At 29.7% G+C, this 23,608-nt stretch overlaps 1 protein-coding gene and 1 long non-coding RNA gene across 2 annotated transcripts; one reads left to right on the top strand and one right to left on the bottom strand.

Annotated features, from left to right (window-relative positions):
• Positions 1-238: 238 nt before the first annotated feature.
• On the top strand, positions 239-7,988 carry LOC146999478 (uncharacterized). The gene is made up of 3 exons (XR_015043653.1): positions 239-316; positions 2,871-2,960; positions 7,847-7,988. It is a non-coding gene; the product is annotated as an uncharacterized LOC146999478 (long non-coding RNA).
• An 11,473-nt stretch (positions 7,989-19,461) lies between these two features.
• LOC146999479 (peroxynitrite isomerase THAP4-like) lies at positions 19,462-23,124 on the bottom strand. The gene is made up of 6 exons (XM_085811678.1): positions 22,953-23,124; positions 22,034-22,210; positions 21,269-21,331; positions 20,933-20,998; positions 20,351-20,419; positions 19,462-20,225 (listed from the first exon to the last, which is right to left on the bottom strand). Exons 1-6 carry the CDS (start codon positions 23,103-23,105, stop codon positions 20,148-20,150), a joined length of 606 nt encoding a protein of 201 aa, XP_085667804.1. The 5' UTR covers positions 23,106-23,124; the 3' UTR covers positions 19,462-20,147.
• Positions 23,125-23,608: the final 484 nt, after the last annotated feature.

The following is a 23,608-nucleotide window of genomic DNA, read 5'->3' on the forward strand; positions in this document are numbered from 1 at the left end:
TTGGACGGAAGGTGGTCGTCCCATACATACAAAATTTTACATTTCATTAAAAATGAATTCGGCATTACTTAACTATTTCCCTATTAATTAATTAATTAGATAAAGAAAAAATTAGGAAATAGTACTGTTTATTACGGAATAATATAGGAAGTTCTACAGAACTATATTCTTTCGCGTCATTGCACATTGTATCCGGCAAACTACTAGTTCCTCGTATTCTTCCGCAAATCCGTAAACATCTGTCTGATTTGAAACGAAATCCAAAATGGCTGCGCCATGAGGTTAACTTGTATGGATATTTTTTGTTGCATGAAAGGTAAGTTCAGTTGCAATACTTGTATGTTTACTTTTTTTGCTTTTCGAATTTATGTTATTTATGTCATTTTGACAGTTAAATGTTTCACAGCTTTATGAATTGTTACCATTCTGTCGTGAATTACGTGTACCTCAATGGCTGGTTGTCTTTTCAAATATCTAATTTGCCCTGCTATCCAAATGTTTATGACTGAATTTTTTTTAGTCTAGTTTATGCATTCAGTTTCAAAATAATATGTGTGATCAGATTGCTTATTATTTTATTGCAGCAATACATTTATGTTAAATAGTTTGAACAATTGTATAAAAATAAGAGTTTGCATTGTTTTGTCCAAAATATGTATGGTTGAAACATTATCTTAATCTAGTTTGTAATTCAAGTTTTTTTTTTGGGGTACTGTTCTGTTATTGGGACCAGAATCGGAAATGTATGAACCTGTGTTCGTAAGTATGTGCATAGATGTGTATATGTAGACATACAAATATACAAGCATACATAAATACAATTCTGAACCCGGTCCTGATAACAGAACAGTACCTTTTTTTAATCTTTTTTGAATATTTTATAAAAGGATTGAGCATTTTTCAAACTGCATATCATTTTAAGATTCGACTTGCAGGAAGACAAAATATGGTCATTCAATCAAATGCTTATGTAATAATGGCTTTTAACATTTTCTCATAAATATTGTTTGCATTTTTATTGTATTTTAGATACTTTAGTTATGTAAAGTGAACATGAGAATATTAGTAAAGCTGAAGAGTATGAATAGCTACCATAATACATGTATTTTTTCATCGAGCCCATTATATTAGAAACCAATGCACCATTATTATATGCTGGCTTATTTTATAGTTATATGCAGTTTAATTTTATGTTCATGTTACTGTAGTATTGTCATTATAATAAAAGTATTGATAATTTTTGTTGAATCTTGCAAGTTGCCTAACATTCAGAATTATTACTACCGAATTTTACCGATAGGTTTTTTTTTGAGTTGACATAATCTGTCTGATAAATAAAATAAAGTGGTGTTTAAATTATATGCATTTCTCTTAATGTTTCATTGAAAGTGAGATGGAAATATAAATGCTATCCAGAAAAGTGAATTCTTTTTGCCTGAAATAACAAACTGTACTAAATGATTAATGTTTATATCATTTTAGAAATGTCAATATTAAAGTTTCTCCCCCTTCTCTTCTTTGATTTTGAAATAATTTATAATAAAATAATATATGCATAAGTGTAATTAATGTAAAGTGTCATTCAATAATATAATTTATTTTTACTGATATTTTTATATTTCTTATCTGGGTTTTCTTTTGGTGTTAGAAGGAGGAAAAGACTGTAATGTTTTAATTAAGGAAATAATTAAAACATTACAGTCTTTTAAATAACACAGTTACAGTAATGTTTATTGAAGCAATCAGTATTGTGTGATTGCCAGTGATTGAATAATGTTAAAATGCATTGTTCATAAGGAAATTTGCTTAGATTTGTGTTATAGATTTTATTTTGACACAAGCTGAAATTTGAATTATTGGAAGCACTTTGAAAACCCGAATTATTTCCTGAATCATTAATCAGGCCAATATATAACATACAAATTTTCATACAAAATTATTTCTTTGAGCATATTATAAAGAGCTCATTTAATTTTATTATTTGTACAAATTTTAGACAAAAGTAGCATGTAACAGTTGAAGATTTATTGAAGCCTACTTGTTACTTGTGGTAACAAAGAAGTGTGAAAGATATTGCCACATTAGCGAACATGATGATCATTAATGCTTAATTTAGTAATTTAATAATATATTGAGAAATGCTGGGAACTTTCAGAAGTAGACATTTCGGAAATGATGGGCTTGATAAGAAATTTACATGGTTTTATTATTTATTCTTTAGTTAAGAATGGATTTTAGATGTTCATGTGAAAGAATTCTGTTTAAGTATATGTGAAAGAATTGTTAAAAGTTTGGCATTTAAAAAAATGAATTAATAATATGCAATTATCTTTTTATTATACATATATTACTATATATTTCTAATGTGCTATGTAAATGTCAGTGCTAAACAATTGAGATACTATTGTCAGGGCAATCTTTTCTTATACAAGAAAAATTCTGATACTTTCTTATCATCTGCCCTCACAGCTTCAACTTATGCTAAAACAGCAAGAGTATGCACACGATAATAGCAAACTATGAATATGCATACCACACACATGTATTTACATGCTTTATATTTAATCTTTATTTCTGAATAGTATTCCATTGGATGAAAAATATGTGAATATTGACCCAATGTATATATTTTTGTGTGTGTGCATCCTAAAATTTTTTGTTTCTTATAAAGTGCTTATTTGAATTACTACTTGTGAACAGAGCAGTAGATATGAACCATAAACTAACCATTTTGCCAATTTTCACAGCTTTGCAGATAGTCAGAAAGCACCAAAATTTGTAATAATGTTAAGTTTAAATGATGTTCTATACTTTTGTGTTAATTTTTCTATTCTATTAATTCTATTACTGTGTTATCAAACTTTCTGCAGGAATTTCAACTGGTTAAGATGTTATTACCATGTGGAGAAGAATTTGGTTTTCAAGCTAGAAAAAATTGCAGCTGAAGGATTTTGTAGAACGTCAGTCAAACTGGTTTTAGTTAATTATAATTTAATTTTGGGTGAAGAATTCTCAAATTTATTTATCATAAGTGTCTAAAGGTCTTCTAAATTAAATTCTGCTTGTTTTTGAAATTTTTCATGACATTTATTCTTTGATTATTATTATTATTATTTTTAATTTACTAACTTAATCCAGGCACATAATTGCATTTAATGCCATACCTTAAATATTGTAAAATGTTAAAATAATACATTTCACTTAAAAATGTGGTTGTGACAGTAAATTTTCTGTTACATTTAATCATATCTATAAACATTGGTATACATCATTTTTCAATAATCTGTATATTATTTTGTGCATTTCTTTTACATCCAAGATCTGGCATATGACTTGCTTTTCAAACTGATAACATGGTGTAATAATGTAATCTAATGGTTAAAGTTTACTATGGAACGGGCCAAATTTAATAAATTATTCTTTGATAGAAATTTATTTGGTTGATCTTTACATTACGGTAACTTGGCGATTTTTTGGCGAAAATTTGGCGACCAACTCCCCTACAGCAACCCTCTATTTTTTTTTCCCCGCCGCCATTTTGTCTTCACGAAGTAAAGACATGTTTCTTTTCTTCTTATCTACTGAACACTTCTTCCAACAATCTACTAGCCGAATTACACTTATGATAGAAATTTTATCAAACAAAACTGCTTAATCATGACAAATATTCACTGCAAAATTCAGAAAAAGTGCACAATACCATACACCTTACGCGTTTTTCAAAATAACACATACACATAAACCATGTACACGCCGACTTATTTTTACTTAAAAAAACATCCCAGAATTGCACAAAAATGGCATTGCGCACACTCTTCACTATATCCATGTACACTGCTTTTTTCTCATAAATTCGAAAAATTTCACGAAAATACATGACAATTTTCTCAATCTTTAAACCCGGTAAAAAGAACATATATGAAATTACCTGATCGCGAAAAAGTATTTAACCTTTCCAAATATGAACATTTCCACATATAAAATAAATAAAATATCCAAAAACTTTTACCTCTAAATCATCTATTACATTATACACGTCACCAACGAATTCATACATGAAGCATTACAAATATTTAGTATCAAATATTTAAATTATTTCCATGCACGTTTATTTCAACTTAAACGTAAACCAAATTCCTACAAGCATAAAATTCACAAAATAACTATCATTTCATTAAAATATCACTGAACCATGTACACGTCGACTTATTTTTACTTAAAAAAACATCCCAGAATTGCACAAAAATGGCATTGCGCACACTCTTCACTATATCCATGTACACTGCTTTTATCTCATAAATTAAAAAAATTTCACGAAAATACATGACAATTTTCTGAATCTTTAAACCCGGTAAAAAGAACATATATGAAATTACATGATCGCGAAAAAGTATTTAACCTTTACAAATATGAACATTTCCACATATAAAATAAATAAAATATCCAAAAACTTTTACCTCTAAATCATCTATTACATTATACACGTCACCAACGAATTCATACATGAAGCATTACAAATATTTATTATCAAATATTTAAATTATTTCCATGCACATTTATTTCAACTTAAACATACACCAAATTCCTACAACTATAAAATTCACAAAATAACTATCATTTCATTAAAATATAATTAAATTCAAAAACACCACTTAAAATATACATGAGCACATACATTCAATTAATAAAAATCACCTTACAATCCTAATTACTTTAAACTAAATCATTGCTAATAACAATTTTCCCAATAATACCAAATTCCTTTCCACCTTACATTTCCAACAATGCAAAAAAATAATTAAAAATACTAACTTACCTAATCTCCTTCAGAATCTTCATTACGTGGCGGATACACTTTTCTTCATTCTCTTTCAGAATCTTTAAAATCATACTTATCTTTCAAAGCAAGATACCAGGTAAAATAAATAACATAATAAAACATGTTTATTTCTCTCTCACACAACCTTAAAAAACATTTCTTACTATCCTTTTCAATACCACTAAATACCCATTTCGAATTCACTTTACTTATGGCCATGGGATCCAAAAATTCACAAACACTATTTCACACAACACAGAATAAAGCCAAATACAAAATTTCCAGATTTTTTCCCGATTTCCCCCCTTTTCCGATTAAAGAACCGTAATTCGTCCATTAATATCACATGACATATCCCATGATCTCTCATTTCCCCCACACAAAATAATGCGTAATCGGAACTCAGTACTGCTCACATTATTACCAAAGTCCCAGGTAGTAACCTTTATCGCCTCCAAAATGTCGCCAAACTACCAGTTACCGTAATGTAAAGATCAACCATTTATTCATTTGTTCAGTGTGTCTCATCTCTTTAAATTGCTAAAGTAAATTTTATGTACTTGCATTTAGGACTTTTGACTGTATCAGAGTAATTTTGTTTCAGTTATTATAACATGCAAGGGAAAAAATTCATTCATAGCTCTGTATTTAAAATTAGTTAAAGTCCTTAATAAAGAGGGACGTTTTGTTGTTTTTAATGTCGATAGAGTTTAATTCAAAAATATGCCACATTAAGGGTTACTTTTTAACCTAATTTAAAATTTTCATTACTTTAACATGTCCAATAATTGTTATTTTAACTCCAATATTGTAATAATATCAGAATTCCTTACTTTTTGATAGGTAATCCAAATGTAAAACAAGAAAAGAAAAAATTAAAATCTAGAAGTATATTTATTTCATACCTCTAACAAATAAAAACAACACAAGCACTTTTTACTGTCTATCTGCATAGTGTGGCATGTCCGGTAAGACTGAGATTTGTATGGTCAAATCCATGCTTCAGTTAAAGGAAAATGCATGCACAGTCTTCTGATTTTCCCTTCGATTAAGGATTCTGTATATACTAGCATAAGAAATATATTAGTTAATGCAGTGTTATACATCAATATTTATAGACAATTATTGTGGCTATGTTTATTATAATTTTGTTCACTGTAATGGCTGGAGTGCCTAAACCATCATGCTGTGTAAACAAAACTCAAATCTTCATCTCTGCATACTGCTCCACTAGTGTTTAAACCACTGAAATGGTGATTGTGGTAGAACATCTTTGGTAAAAATTTACTCTACTGTAACCCTTGGTGAATCGTTTCTTTTTTTTATATCAAGATCGTCACCTGAGAGGATCGGCACCAATTTCAAGGTGGCCGCTACACAAAACCAAAATAAGAAGTCAAAGACATACACAAACTCTGTGTCCATGTACACATCGACCTATTAAAACAGAGAACTGCACAAACTGGGCATAGTGCACTGCCTTAACTTTGTCCATGTACACATTGATCTATTTTCACTTTAAGAAAATCAGAAAGTTAAAAATATCATAGTTACCAGAAAAAATTCGCCACTGTCTTAACACACAGACAACCAAAAATACACAAACAGAGAGGAATAAATTACCAAAAATACATATTTCCTAACATAAAAACATTAAACAACAAATCTTCTAACAAAAATTAACACACAGAGACAAAAAAATACATGAAACGTCATTTTTTTTAACATACCTTTTTTTTCACATGCATATGTTTAGGCTTCCCACCACCATCTTCCAGGTAAGCAATTCAATTAAATTTTTCGTCTCTTAGTCACTTCAGACATACTCAAACGATGGTACCCACACCAAAATAATAAATAGTATGTTCAAAATACAAGACCATACCACTTCCGTGCAACCAAACACAGCAATTGAAAAGAATGGTAAGAACCAAAAACCTGGGACCGTACAAAAGGTTTACTATTAAAAAAAAGTAGCCCAAAACTAAATTTATCACAGCACGTTGGCAATATTTGCAGAAATAACTCCTTTTTATTGACAAAAAAAGTTTTTTTTTTTCCCAAAGGCTACTTTCGCCAACATTATCAACATTAGGGTTACCGAAAAACTTATTTGACGCAATGGACTTCCACATTTCACAAACAACCAATACCACTTTGCGATTTTTTTTTCAGACAGAAACCAAGGTGTACCATACAGTAAAGATTAGCCACATCTTCATTTACTACTGTTACAAGTACTTCTTTGGTAAATTTCTGCGGTTAAATTCAAAAGTTTAAAATTGCATTAACATGATCAGATTCAGAGTCATAGCTAGGGTTTTCAGCGCTCAGGGACAACTGAAGATTTCGCACCCCCTACTGCTAGCCAAGGATGGAAAACATTTAATTCTAAAATGTTCTAACATCAGTTTGGCGCCCCTTGGATTCTGCACCCGGGGACAGATGCCCCCCTTGCCCTCCTCTAGCTATGCCCCTGATCAGATTTTATTTTCTGCATGTAGCTAACAATTACTTATGTGTTGTCAGATAAATGTTACCAGATGCAGTTAATTATTTTTTACTTGCCAATCTCACGAGACAAGTTTTTTTTGCTCCTGCAAAACTTTACTTTGTGTTGCAAAATAAATTCATTCTCACTCTTTTTGGACTTCCCTACACATTAAATTTAAAATAGTTTTATGAATAGGTAAGATGTGATTATCATAATTTTGTTTCTCTCTTTATCTTGGCAACTTTATATGTTGATTCAGTATCCAGGTTACCTACCAGTGGCTGATTGATAAAACTGCTCATATGTTCAGCTGGTGGTTTGAGTTTATTTTCTGACATAAAAAATTTTAAAAGGCATCCCCCATGTTTATTTTACTATAATCGAAAAATCGAATAATTGCTACTCTGTTTATAGGTACTAAATGTTAAAATATTTTAAATGCTTCCTTTAATTTGCATTCTAATAGTCATTTGTTTAAATTTAATTATGAATTATATTCACATATAGTAATTGTGAGTGTTTTTTTATTTTAGGTGCTGTGAAAGGCAATGACAGAGATCCAATTTATCAAGAGTTCTTATATACATAAGAATACATGGATATAAGATTGTTTTTCATGAATTCAAATAAAATGTGATAAATTGGATTAATAAAAACTATTTTGAATTTTGAAAAGTGTTTTTCTTCTGTTAATCATAATATAGTGCCATAAATTTCTGAATGTGTTTATTTTTCATCCAAATAAATAGCTTTACAAAAATTTGTCATATTAATAGATATTGCATAATTTAGCATTATTATAAATATTTATTATAGCAGATTTAGCTGAACTACTTTTTTTAGTCTCTTTGCAGAAGTCACAAAGGTAAGTGGTTAGATATTTTTCTGTATTCCCCATTAAGTAATTTTATCTGGTAAATTACCATTACTTATATACTAAAGGTGAAAGAATAAGCTTTCCTTGAAGATACAAAAATTTGCAGATATTTCAAAAAATTGGTATACGTAAAAAAGTTCTTAAATTGCCACATATGCGAAACTGAAAATGTTATATATGAAATAGTTCAGAAATATAAATATTTTCACTATTTTTTAACTATAATTCACTGTATTTGTTATATATAATCACAGTTTAAGGTAGCAGTGCTTTTCTCACTGTGATTTCTCATGTATTTTGATTCATAAATACACGTACATAAATCCACGTATTTTGATTTCTCTTTTGAGACCGAATAAAAAATGAATTAAACATTCTTGTTGACATTGAGAGTTGAATAAAAGCTCACCTCAAAATGAAATGAATTAATAAATTTATGGAAAATTTTACATTGCATATATTGAGCAGAAAGAGTAAACTGAATATGCTTAATGGAGTTAATAATTGGTAAAGTTGATAGCAGATTAAAATGCCTTAATTGCATGGTAAACAGTAGATCTTTTGAAGTTTTTCTATGTTGCGTAAAATGCAGATTTAAATTTTTGATATTGATTGTCATATAAATGGCAATTACTGTTTTATTTTGCTCTGAAATGAATGTAATAAAATTCTGGATGAGACAACCTTTAACATGCGCTAGAATTTACAAAGTTTAATTTGGTGCTGATTTCAACGGGTAAATTTCATTTTACTGAATTTTGCATAAAATAATACTAATGAACCATTGCAAATTATTTTCAGAACTTTTTTTTTTTTTTTTTTAATCTAAAAGGGCTATTAGTTTTGAAATGTGACTTCATATCGTCAGTCGTAAACTTGTTTCGCTTTTCATTCAAGTCTTGCCATTTGGCAAAATTTAACATATTTACCTTTAAAATCTAATATATTATTGACTAACAAGCCAAGCTAATTAAAAGCATTACACACAGTTCTTAACAATGCTTTTTTTAATTTTTAATCTGATTGATTTAAAATGCATTTAATTCATGATATATCTAATTGAAAACATTTTAATATTTCTACATAATTACATGATATATTTCTTCACTTTTCAAATATATAGAAGATATATAACTTTCTGGTGTCAGTATCTTATAAAATGTTTTGCTATTTCCACTGCCCCATCTGTATTGATAATCTATGCATTCATAAACTTATAGCCTCTTTGAGTGACTGCTAAAATCTGAGGCCTTTCAGATTTTTTTTTTTTTTAATTGTGTGAGCAGAAAGATAGAATTTTAGAAGAGCTTGAGTTACCTTTTGAATGATATAAAGAATTGTTAACATAATGTCAAATTTTTACAACTAAATATTAAATATATAAAAAAGCCTGCAGCATTCTCATGTTACGAAAACATATTTATTTATTCTGAGGCTAGGAATTGATTTAGTTTTAAAAATACAATTTATTCCTTTTAACAATTTCCCAACAGTGTCATCAAAACTATAAATTCCTTACATGTTTTAAAGAAAGATGATTCATTTATGTAAAGATTATTAAATGGGTAATTTTATTATTCAATTTTTAATACAAATTAACTGAAATTAGAAACTGATTTTGTAAAATAATTTAATTATGAATAATTCAATTTGGGGGCTATTGGATGTTTAAAAATGATCAAAAGATTTTTAATATCTTAAAAATAAAAGCAAAATTTTCAGTTTTAATATTTTGTATTAATAATTCATTTTAATTTCCTTGCTCAGTTTTAATATATTCACAAATTCTGATTTAAAAACAAAATAAGTTGTATAAATATTTTCAACATTTCTGATTTTTCCATAGTAACCATAGGAGAACGATTTGAGACTATCTGTGTAAAAAAAAGTAGGTTTTAGATCATCACACCTTCACATACTACTTTCACTGGAATTTTCCTCTGTATATATACTGGGATGTGACACTAAGCAGTTGAGAATATGTATTTAAGAGGTTAAAGGGATATTGTAACTAGTGTTTCAAATCCTGATAACATCCCATACGCTGTCGGTGGGACGTAGATAGGATGTCCTAAGGATATACTGGGATGTGACATTAAGCGCTCAGGAGGATGAGTTTAGGAGGAAATTGGGATATTACGGGATGTCCTGAGGATGTAGTAAGTAGGGCTTTAAATCCTAATAACCTCCCATATGCTGTCGATGGGACATAGATAGGATGTTTTTAGGATATAATGGGATGTGCTTAGGAGGTTTGTGGGATGTCCTGAGGATGTAGTAAGTAGGAGTTCATATCCTAATAACATCCCGCACGCTGTCGATGGGACTTGGTTAGGATATCCCGGGATGTGACATTAAGCACTCGGGAGGAGGTGTTTAGGAGGTTCGCGGGATATTCCGGGATGTCCTGAGGATGTGCGCATATCCCGCGAGCAACATCCTTGGGATATCCCAAGGATGTTTTTGTGCTATGTGGGAAATAGCTGAAAACTGATAGTTTGGTCTGGAGTTCCAATCTCGGTGAACGGGCTGGCTGATAATTACCTTATACGAGCAAATAGAATTGATAATTACCTTATATGATCAAATAGAATCAAAAGCTAATTAAGTTTGAAAATATTGACAAGTGTGATAGAAGCTGATGAACCAACAAAAAGGAAGATGTTAATTTTAAAAGTGAAATAAAAACTTGGGAAATATGGGATGATAATGCGATAGCAAGAAATCTAATGAATTAGACTGTGACAGCTCCATAAGCGTCAAAATATGTGAATGAACTGAATACAAAGAAATGATGGGAGAAAATAAAAAATGAAATGGCGGCAAGAACAGAAGATATTCATATCAAATGTAAAAAGAATTAGCTCAACTGAAAATGAGTCGAAACGAATCTGTAGATGCTTACATAAATACAGCTGTAATTCTGAAAAGTAAAAGCATTCAAGTTGGGATGAAATAAGAGATAAAAAATTAATTTACTTCATACTAGAAGGACGTTAAAGTTGATTGTTGTTAAAATTATCAAAAGTAATAAAGAGAAAGATATAGCTTCAATTATACAAGCTTTAAGATAAACAAATTGTAGATCATGATTTAAAAGCAATTTTTACCAAAACTAAAGCAGAAGAAAAGATGAGCGAGAACAATGAAAAAAGATTATGTAGTATGATGTATGAAATGATAGAAAACTAAGTTCAATGGAGGCTCATGAAGTCTGGAAATTAGTTGAAAGATCTATCAATAAGAAAATTACGATGTTTACGAAAACTACAAAATAAGATTTTTGATGTAAAAACTGCATATTTAAATGGATACTTGAATAAACCAATTTATATGGAACAACCACCTGGATTTAAATCAGATTCAGACTGTCAAGCATTAATAGATTGGATAAAAAAAAAAAAAAAAAAAAAAAAAAGTAGTAGTTCAAGGCCCATTAATCGAAATCCTTTGCCGTAAGCCAAATCAACTAGCTAAATCATGTTTATTTTTGTAGACTTCAAATCAGGGGCTACAATGATAAGCCTGTTTTGGCATTCATATTTCAAAAATTTGAATGGCAAATATTTGTTGATGTGAATTAATGATGTTTAACTTAATAATTAATATCTTATAACATTGTAATGATATGCTGGATTTTTCATTGCTTAATACTGCATGCATCTTTTACTATTTGTCTATTATTAAATAAATTTACAGTGCATATTTAATCAAATGTTCTTTCATAAGAATTTTTATAGCATGATATGGTGCTCATTGGGGTAGATTGCATAGTTATGATCTCACTTTGTTTTCAGGGAATTTTATAATATATTTTTGGATATGCTACAAGATTCCTCGTATAATGTTCATGCTTTAAAACATCTTTAAAATAAAACATTTTTTGTCATATATTTCCCAAAATGTTCACTTGTATGTTTATAATTAAAAAGTACCTTAAGATATTGGATTAAATGTTGAAATGTTTTTATGAGAAAGAAAAAAAATGGCTTTTGCTTCAATAGAATTGCATGTAAAATCATAAATGTAAATCAAAATTTTATTTAAATTAATATGTTTATGAATTTTGTTATGAAATATCACATATCTTTTTAATATTTAAGCAGTATAAATCAATCTAATTAATTTAAGCAATACAAATTAATGTAGTAGTATGTAGTGTATAAAGAGTTTAAATATTTTTAAAAGAAAAAAAAAAAAAAAAAAAAAAAAGAATGTCTAAATTAATTGAATACTAAGCATTTGTAAACTATATCCATTTTGGTATATAGAATGATATAGATGATATATTGTAATATCAGTGAGTCGTAGAAACTTATTCAAGTTTATGAAGTTTATTTTTGTGGACCTCGCATCAGAGTCTGCAATAATAATGTTCCATTATTAATATTTAAAAAATTCAAATGACAACTTATTGCAGACGTGAAATGATAATTTCAACTGGCTAATCAGTATCTTATACTATCGTAATGACTCGCAGGATTTTTCATTGCTTAATATTGTGTATTTTTAATGAGATGTATTAAGAGTGTATTTTTAATAAGATTTTCTTTCATAAGAATTTTTTGGAGCATGATATGATGCTCATTGGGATTGATTGCATAGTTATGATCTTGCTTTTTTTAAGAGAACTTGAAATATATTTTTGAATATTCTGTGTAATGTTTTTGCTATAAAACATCTTTAGAATGAATCTTTTTTCAATATGTAGACTAAACTTCAGATATACTTTTAATATATTAATGTATTAATAAGATTTATGTATTTCACTTAATGTCCACACGTGTATTTATTATTAAAAAGCATCTTAGGATCTCTGATTGAATCTTGAAAAATCTTTATGGGAATAAAGAAAAGAAAGAGTTCATTTTGCTTCAATATCATTGCACCAAAAACAATTATAAAGCAATATTATATTAGAATTAATGAATTGATATTAATTTTATTATGAAATACTATATGTGTTTGTTTAGTATTCAAGCAGTATAAATCAGTCTTCGTAATTTAAGCAATATAAAATCATCTGAGAGCTTTAACATATTTCTTCTTTTTATTACAAAATGAAAACATCTCCTGTTTAGTTCATTACATATGTGATATTTTCATTGATATTATCATACCGTATAATTTTTATAAATAATTTTTGTGTCCATTTTATTTCCGTATAAAAGTTCTGATATGTTTCAGTTTAATTTAAATCAGCTCTGCTAAATTTACAATATCCCTCAAATCTTATTTTTATTTTCTGTTTAATAAATCAGTATTTAGTATTTAAATATCATTACGATATAACATAGTACGTTATTATTCCTAAAATTGGAAATATTAGTTGTAAAAATTAATTTAACTTGACTTTTGTGTTGGAAATAAAACGCTGCGTACTACATAAATGAAACAGTCAGCTGCGTCTACCGTGGAAACTAGAGCTACTAGAGATACAGGCTGACTCGTCAGCCATTTTGAATCTAAGCTTTAGGGTTGCAATTTAGGTGTGGAGCGGCAACTTTGGCTCTTTAGCGCTGTTCGCTAAAATTTAACATTCTAGAGAATCCGAATTTCAGCTTTTTTCTGCACTCCTATAAAGATGTGTGGCTTTTCCCCCTTCTTTTGTCTGCAGTACAGATTCTTTCTCGTATTTTTTTTTTAAATTGCCAAATTTCTCGTATGATTCAAGTTATTTTAAAAGTTTCTAAAACATTTTCACATATCATATTTCAAATTTGTATTTTTAGTTAAAAATGCTTTCTTTTTGAATTCCTTTATTGAATTTTCAATTTTTTCTTTTACATACACTCATAATGTTATTTATCTCAAAATGTATTTTTTGACAAGAGCTTTCCCTCAACCACATTCTTAATATGGTTGAGGGAAATCCCTCAACCTCCATTAATTTAGGATAAGGTTTAATCTTTAATTTTTGTTTTTTATTTTTAATATGTTATTTGAATTTTGCTCACATGGAATCAAACATCTATTACTGTAGCAAATTTGTTAAAAATGTTATTTTGTGTGTGTTTCCAGAAAAAGCTGCTAAACACTTTATGATTTTAAATACTGATTCAAGATATACACCTTTAAATTATAATGCTTTTAGAATGAAGTGCAGAATGCTATAAAAATTACTTCAATGCTCAGATGACTGTGGGATTCATAGATTTAATAGAGTAAAAAATTCCATTAATTTTTTTTTTTTTTTTTGTTCTTTATTTAGCTATAAACAATATTAAAATAATACACACACAAATAAATAAAAATAAAAATAATACCTTTACATACAGAATTTACAGATACTATTTACTTATAAGTTTATTTGTTGTTGATGGTTACTTTTTATTATACTTGGAAAAATTATACTTACATACATATGCTCTTAATATTACACGTATCTGAATATTTAAATGATAATTCCATAACATAATAAGATTCAATCTATATCACAGCAAAGACAATACTTAAATCACAGTTCTTTTTATTAATTAATTTGCATAAGTAAAAACATAAAAATATTATTTAGCTTCAAATCTATAAAATAAGTCCTCTAGTAACAAACATATGACAAACACATATAGTGAAAAGAAAGATAAATAAATAAAAATGTTTTGCTTTTTGGTCTAATGTAGTGCAATTAGTCTATTATATTCAAATTTTATTAAAACATACTGCAGTAATTGAATTTTTTCCATTATACATCAAACAGCTTTATATAGAATGATATTATATTAGTTTTACTTTTAAAACTAATATAATATAATTAATTCTCATTTATATGCGGAGATGTTTGAATAAATGCAAAAAACCATCTGAATAAATTTTAGCCAACACTATTCACATAGTATTCTTGTTTTCAAGGTATATCATTTTTATTTTGTTCTTTTTCCATTAAAGGAGCTAACCTAAGACCACAAAGGTTCGATAATATTCAGGTTTGGTGACTGTGGTGGCCAGGGGAGATGGGACAACTCATCCTCATCTCAGAAAACCAGTCCTGGACAATGTGAGCTGTGTGAACAGGGGCTTTGTCATCTTGGAAGACACCATCACCATCGGGGAACAAAGTTTGTACCATGGGATGAACTTGATCGGCCAAAATGTTCACATAAGTCTTGGCAGTCATGTGCCCTGACACAGTTCATTTGGGGCTAGCAGAGAACCATGATATGGCTGCCCAAACCAGAACAGAACCCCCGCCATGTTTCACTCTTGGCAACAAACAGTCTGTATTATAGGCTTGAGATGGCGTTCTCCAGACATAAACTCGGCTAGAAGTGGGAAACAATGTGAAAGAAGACTCGTCAGACCATATTACTCGCTTCCACTGCTCTATAGTCCAGGCTTTATGACTTAAACACCACCTTTTCCTGTTACGGGCATTAGCGTCACTGATGAGTGGCTTCTCAATTGCAGCACGGTCAGCAATTCCCTGTTTATGAAGCTCCCTTCTCATTGTTTTGGTACTCACAGGGTTTGGTAACACAACATTCATTTCAGCAGTAACTTTTGCAGCTGTGGTCTTCTTATTTTTCATCACAATTGCCCTTAATGATCGTCTGTCACGATCACTCAGGACACACTTTCGTCCGCCCTGTGATTTAGCAGATGATGTTTTTCCGCTTTTCAAATATGCGGAATAAATCTTCGATACAGTACCTCTTGAAACACTAAACACCTCGGCTACCTTGCTTACGGAAGCACCTACCATACATGCTCCAACAATTTGCCCACGTTCGAAGTCTGTTAACTCTGACATAGTGCAATGACAACCTCACATAACAGTACTCCGACAACAACTGAACTGTTTAGCACATTTACGAAGTTGTATAGGTGGCGTCAGTAGTAAAAAACGCCAGCGCCACGTACATTTCATTAAAATCAATCTTTCTTTTCAAACATGCATTTCACAAGGTGTTTCCATATTTTTGTCCATCCACTGTACCTCATTGATATATTATAAATATAGCTTAAACATGTTTTATGTGCATACCCAAAGGGGGTGGGAAGTAAGCCTTGATTCAAAATCTGTTTTAAAGCAATAAGTAAATAAATAAAATACACTGGTTCTATTAGAATGTCAAAAAATACTGTTATGTATTCTATAAACAAATCCAAATTATCACATCATACTATATAACCCTGGTACAAAAGAAGAAATGTCTGATTAGGAACATACTCTATTTATTTGGTAAAAAAGAAGAGTAAAACATATGCAACATCCCATTATGAAAAATCCTGCAAGCCATTACAATACTATAAGACATTGATTAGTAAGGTAAACATCAGTTGATCATTCTTTCACAACAGCAATAAATGTTTCATTTAAAATTCCTAATAACATGCCAAAACAGATTCACAATTGATGCCTCATTTAAGGTCACACAAAAGTAAATCCGATTTAGCTGACTATGAGATCTTCTATTGTAGAGGACTTTCTAAGGAGAACTGGCTTGTATTCACATTACACATGGGGAAAAACCACAAAAAAACCAACCATGCAGCCAGCCTGTTCGGAAATAGAACAGAAGATGGAACTCCCAGCATTCAGTAACTTTAACCATTCAGCTGTTGGTGGGCCTAATTATTATTCGAAGAGACAAACAGCAATTTTTCAGTGACAACTACTCTACTTTTTTACAGACAGAACTGAACAGCAAAAACTTCTTAAACTCTTGATTAGATTCTAGTTTACTTTCTTCCTTTTAAAAGCAGGAGATGCAAAACTTTGCCGCTGCTGCCTTTTATTTTGAAGAAGCTTCTTGAGACCAATTCCACGGGCAGTCAAATAATATTTTATTATCTTTGTTTTGATATTGCAACAGGAGGGAATATTTACCTCGCCTGCTTTCTTACAAATCATATTAACAAATTCCACATCCATAGTTACATTTCCATGTATTATTTAGTCTCGAAAATTTTGAATTATTTTTTCACACAGAAGGCACAATTTAAATATTTCTGGAGAAGGACACTTAAGCCCACCTAAATTTGCAAAATTAATTATGTACTGCTTATTTTCATCAATGGAAGGAGTATTTTGCTCACAAACTAAGAGAAACTGTGAGCATGAATTACAAGCATTTTTCAAAACAGAATTTATTGCAGCTCCTGCAATATAACAGACGTTATTTTCCTCACTAAGGGTGAGATTCTGTAGAGATACATCAGAAACTTCTGGTATGGTAACAGGCTCTAAAGCTTTTTTCTCCTTCAGAAATTGAAATTCATCTTTCGCATAGTTTAATAAGTAAATATCTGAATCAGTAGCATAACTGGAGTTCTGTCAGATATAAACTGAGATATAAATGTCAGATATAAACTGAGATAAACAGATAAGCTTTAATGCTTTCACAGCTTGCAAAGCACTTGGCTTCAAACCAGCTTTTCTGCGTATCTGAGAAAATACATTTTCTAGAGCATCTTGTGTCAATCTGCTCGTCAAAATAAACTGAAAATCATTCAGAAAACATGCCTCTGCTAACTGTATGGCTGATAAAGCAGAAAGAATCAAACCAGTATGTAATGGTTTCCACCCTTTACCAATTTTTATAAGCTGTATAACATTAATAAATTCAAAAAGTAACTCAATTTTTTTGCTTTTATTTTTCACAGAAATTGAGTTCTTTCTACATCTAGAGGATAGCATTTGAAACCACTGACATATAAATCTTATCCACCATGCTGTTGTAAGAGCATTAGGGCTTATCTCTTTTAAAGCTACTGCCTTCTCCAATCCCACAGCTGTTTTAATTGGAAAAAATCTCACAGCAGAAGCAACATTCATTTTACCAAAATGTGAGGGGAAGAGGTCTTCTTTGCTGAGATGATGCATAGTTCTCAAACCACAATTTTGGTTTGTTTCAGTAATCCAGATATCTTTTATAAATCCTGCAGATACATGCAAAGTAACCAAATTTTCTTTATTGCAAACATAACTGGGCAGTTTTATACTATGATTAAGAGTTGCAGACCAGAGATTTTTTAAAAGATGTGGCACATCTGCAAATACATAAATAATTTTGCCCTTAATTTCAGTAGTGAAATTATTTCTTTGGTTTCAAGAAACAGATATTCCCAAAGAATTCCACAGGCTTCTATTTACTGCTGCCATATCGCTAACAATACCAACAACATTAAATCCAACAGAATTGACAGCTTCGATAACATTGACAACAAGTTGTTTGAGCTGGCATCCTGTTACCTGTCCAGTTATCTCATGGGCAACCACTTGCTTCCATTTCAGCTTCAAACCTCTTAGTAAAATAACTAAATAGTGATTTCCTGCACCCTTTTGATTTCCTAATGTACATTTACCAATAAATTTCCGTTTTGAAATATCAAAATCAGGATTGCCAGAAATCTCCATTTCATCCAATGATAAAATACAGTCTTTATCACTAGCATTCATTTTTTCTCCTTTAATTTTCAAAGGTTCAATCATCTCACTGATGACTCCAAAATTCATTTCAAGACCTCGAAGTCTTTTATTTAAAGTGCTGTATGAAGGCACGGAAAACCTATTCTGTGCAAGTAATTATAACCATGCTTGCCCAAGGCAAATCTAACTTTGAGGCCTTTTATTATTCCCTCGTTAGACCATTTTGCAATGCTTCTACGAGGAATTTTCAACATTGCTATTTGTTCATCTGAAAGAAACGTTTTCACTCCTTTCAGCAATTCCTCATGCTGTACTTGAAGGTCATGAAGTTGAATTTCAGTGCTATGCCATTTTTTTAAAACATTAATTTCATTTTTTTTGGTTGCTGTAAGTTCTTTCAGTAATATTTTGTTCTGGCATTGCATAAGCGAGATCAATTCAGTCTGCTGTTTTATAAAATTCCTTAAAAGAACATCCTGGAATAAAGACAAAATCTATATGAATAATCATCAAAGAAGGGGGGGGGGAACACAACAAACAAACAAAAAAGATCTGAAAGGTTTCAGATTTTAAATTACACCCAAAGGGGCCTTTTTTTAACATTTTGTGTTTCACCTTTATTTATTAAATATCAAGTTTTTCACACTTAAACTATAAAATTCAGTTCAACAGCAATATTGCAAGATAATTTTAAAATGAACATATCTTCAGATTTCCCGATTCATTGTCTCACACGCTGGAGATAAAAGTGTCTTTTCTGTACAACATTGCCATTGCTCGCTTTGAAATCCTCAAGTTTGTTAATCAAAAATTCGTTAAAGTTTTACAACATATAAAATATATATTAAAACAAATTCCGAATTTCAAATTCGGTCTTCCAGATGTCCATATTCACAGTAGAATTAAGTCATTCAAAATTTGATGGCTGTAGGTACCGTTGTTTTATCAGAATGCAAAAAACATACATGCATTTATGCAGATTCTTCACTATATAATTTCTTTAAATATAGTACAGGGTGATAATATTTGGTGGCAACAATTTGAAAAGTGATGCAGCCGTTTATAGTGTTTCAATACAAAACGAAAACAATAGTCCTTCAGGGACAAAGCCCCTTTGGATTAAATGTCAAACTTAAACAGATAATAAATCCACAAAATAAAAATGCAAGTTCCAGGTCTCTTTTCCTATACTGTGGTGGGTTTTTAAATTTGACTCTATTGTTTTCAGCATTTTCTAGATTATTTTTGTTTTATTTTCTAATATTTAAAATTTATTTCACTTAAAAATAGATTTTTAAAATTTATTTCCAGCTTTTCAAGGGATCGATTATCTCCATAATCATGAGCAATTTAATAACACAAATTATCAACTTATATCACAGCCTTCACAAATGCTGATGAAATTAATTAAAATTAATTACAATTTGGTTGCAAGATGAATCTAAAGGTTGTTTTTGCAAACAAAACTGAAATTTACATAGAGAATTTGCAACTATTGATGAAATTAATTACATTCCTTTTACCAAAAAATTACTTTATAGAACATTTTAAATGCATATAAGGAAGTAATTTAATTATACATTAGTTATCAACTTACATCAGAGCCTTCACAAATAGATGGTATTTCATTGCAAAATGAGGCTAAAGGCTGTTCTTGCAAACAAACCTGAAATGTACACAAAGAATTTGTAAATGCTGATGAAATTAATTACATTCCTTTCCCCCCCCAAAAAAAGTTAATAGAAACGTTTTGTATAAGCAAGCAATTTAATAATACACTGATTATCTTACATGAGATCCTTCACAAATAGATGGCATTTTATCACAAGATGAAGTTGAAGCTTGTTCTTGCAAACAAACCTGAAATATATATATAAGAAATTTAGAAATACAGATAATATAAACTACATTCATTTTAAGAAATAATTATTTTACATAACATTTTATAATTCATAAATAGATAATAAATTGTTAACACTCAAAATTCAAAAATAATTCCATAGCACAACAGCCAGATATAGTACAGCTGTTTAGCAACCATAAGACAAACAATTTCATATTTCAGAAATCGTATAAAAATTCATTAATATATGTAAAACATATGACATTTAATAGCTGCTCAAATGAAAACATAGAATAGATTCTTTACTAGCAGCTGTTATACTAGCAGCTGTTATTTAATCAGAAGGTAATGCTAAATGTTGTTGCAAACACACCTGAGATGTACTGTAATGTACACATTTGCAACCACTGGTGAAATGAAATAAAGTGCATGATTATGAAGATGGAAACATTTAAAAAAACATAGTACAGTTTATGAATAGATGTTAAAAAACTATTAAAATTTTTTAGAAGTGCAAAATGGCAATTTACATCAGATACTTCGGCAGCAAAATTTATTTCTCCAAAATATGAAGCTGAAGGTTGTGGCAAATGAACCTAAAAGAAATTATAATATATGAAATATGTGGAAGTGAAAGAAATTATAAACTGATCGGATAAAAATAAATACAAATAATCATTACCATTTTCAAAGTAACTCAACTTATAAAAAAGCATAAATACATTGGACTGTTCATAGCATTCATACTTCTTAAACATAAGTAAATATTACGTTAATATATTTTTTAATTTTAGAAACAGTGTTAATACTTTTTAGAAAAAGTTTATAATACTAAATATTTAATAACTGTTCAAATGAAGACTTACAACAGATGGTTCAGCAACAGAAATCGCTTCAGTTGATAAAGGTAAACCGTGCAGCAAGCCACCCTGAAGATGCAAAAATTATGAAACACATATAAGTAAGGATACCTGAAAATGCTGATAAATAAAATATACTTAATGTAATTTTAATAATAAATAATATAAATAATCCTAATAAGTTTTGTAAATCTTAAACAAAAAATAACAACATTCAGACAAAACATATAAGACATTAAAATATACATTTAAATCAATGTATTATAACTATATTATTGTATTACTCAAGATTAAAGTTATTAATTTCAATATTATTTCTTTTACTTACTCCATACATATTTCTCTCTATTTATCTGGAATTTAAAATTAAGCAAAAAAGCAACTTTAGTTTAATACAAATTTTGATTTAAACTCTTTTGACTTTGAAGGCAATCAGATACCGGTTTCTTTCTTTTAGGAGCAAATTTGAAGAAACCAGACCCATGTATGACCGTCCTCGAAAAACTACAAAAACTTTATCCAAAAACTACATCAAATTGAGGTTTTATGCTTAATTTTCAACATATGATTATAATAACAAAGTACATATTTAATTATATATATAACAACAGCAAAATTTTAATTTTTTAATCTAATCTTAGGGACTGTAATTACAGCTTTATCACATAATGCCTTAATTTCAATATTTCGATTCTTTTATAAAGCAATTTAGTCCATTTGTAATAAAAACATATTTTTTTATGAAAAACCATAAAAATAAAAAACACACACATTACAAAAATTGGATGTAACTGAACGGTGCTTTGGTAAACCAATGCCTTTTAGACGCTGTGGGGTCAACAGTTGTGGGGGATTAGGCACAGTGAAAAGAGTTGGCACAGCATTGGGCTTGAGTTTTTTACGCCCATCTTGCCTAGAGCATTCAAATTGATTTTCTTCAAAATGTACCTGCATATTTAACAAAAGCATGCATGAAATTTAACATTAAAATCAAAAGCACTAGTATTAAATTACAGTTACATATATTATAATTTAAGAATGTAATTTTCTGATAAATTTAAATTTTTTTATGAAAATAGAACAAAATTTTTAAAAAGTAATCATGTTTGTAAAACTACTTAAAACATATTTCCTGCTCACACACTAAAAATAAATTTAAAGTACCTATAGTTAAAAATACAACATTAAGATTTACTACTACAATAATATTTAAATTAATATTTAACTTCTTAAAAATGTCTAAAAATACAGAATATATTTATCTTACTATAAAGAAAAAACAAAATCATTTATTATTTGGATCATACCATCCAGTTTTTAACATTGGCGCCAACTATCCGATTTGGCGACAATACATCAGAATCAAAACATAGAATGCTACTTTAAATCACCAATCGTACAGTAAAATTAAAGAAAAGAAAAAGGCACATCACATTTCTAACTGAGCACAAAGTTTACATGAAATGTATGATACAAATTTTACAAACGGTATAAACTTTTCACGATAACAACAGAAACAACATGAAACAACGATATACTGCACAAACACATACACATTCCGCAGTTGATTTTGTACTTATAAAATCAGTTGATCGTCAATAAGTGACAGTTAAATGAAAATAAATATTTTAAAGTACCAAGAAGAGTAATTTTTCTAACATTCTATGGAAAAATACGAAGCTGAACTTACCTCACAAAGATACGCTCCTGGGCCCGGGATCCATTGATCTCGACGAGAATTAACTATCCATTTTCTTCGTCTTTCTTCATTTCTAGGGAAACGAAACATCCTAAAGTTATTTTTAGACTGATTCGCACAATTTGGTGCAGCACAACCACCCATTTTTCTGAAAATTAGGTCGAAATCGATTCACAAATATGTAAAGAAATCAGTGCTAATCCAATAGCGAATACCAACAAGTTAGCTTCAAAATGGATGATGATTCAGCTCCCCTTTATAGTAGCCTTAGTGGGAACGATCGCCTTCGATTGTGACGTCACAAATCGGTGGAGCAGGCCTGTAGATATCTAGTTGGCCTTGCCCTACCCCACTTTTCAAATTTTTGACGTCACGGAAATATCGACTAGTTTCACCTGGCAAGACGCCTACCCCACTTTTGACTACTACGGCGCGCTTTCGAAAGAATTGTGCTGCTGAATAGTGTGTTTAGGTGCTAATTGTGAGATTTTCGGAATTTAAATTATTATGAGTGGGAATTTACGCAAAATCTTTAGTGAGTGGGGCACAGCTTTAGTATAGCCCACCTGGAATTTTAAACAAAAAAAAATATCACCAAGAGCGGCGATACGCAGTGTAAACAACAGGATGGAATTACGGTTACAGCT

This window comes from Stegodyphus dumicola, chromosome 1 (genome assembly GCF_044657685.1).
Source record: "Stegodyphus dumicola isolate Sdum_Otavi_A_Nest chromosome 1, ASM4465768v1".
In the NCBI taxonomy this organism is placed as follows: domain Eukaryota; kingdom Metazoa; phylum Arthropoda; class Arachnida; order Araneae; family Eresidae; genus Stegodyphus; species Stegodyphus dumicola.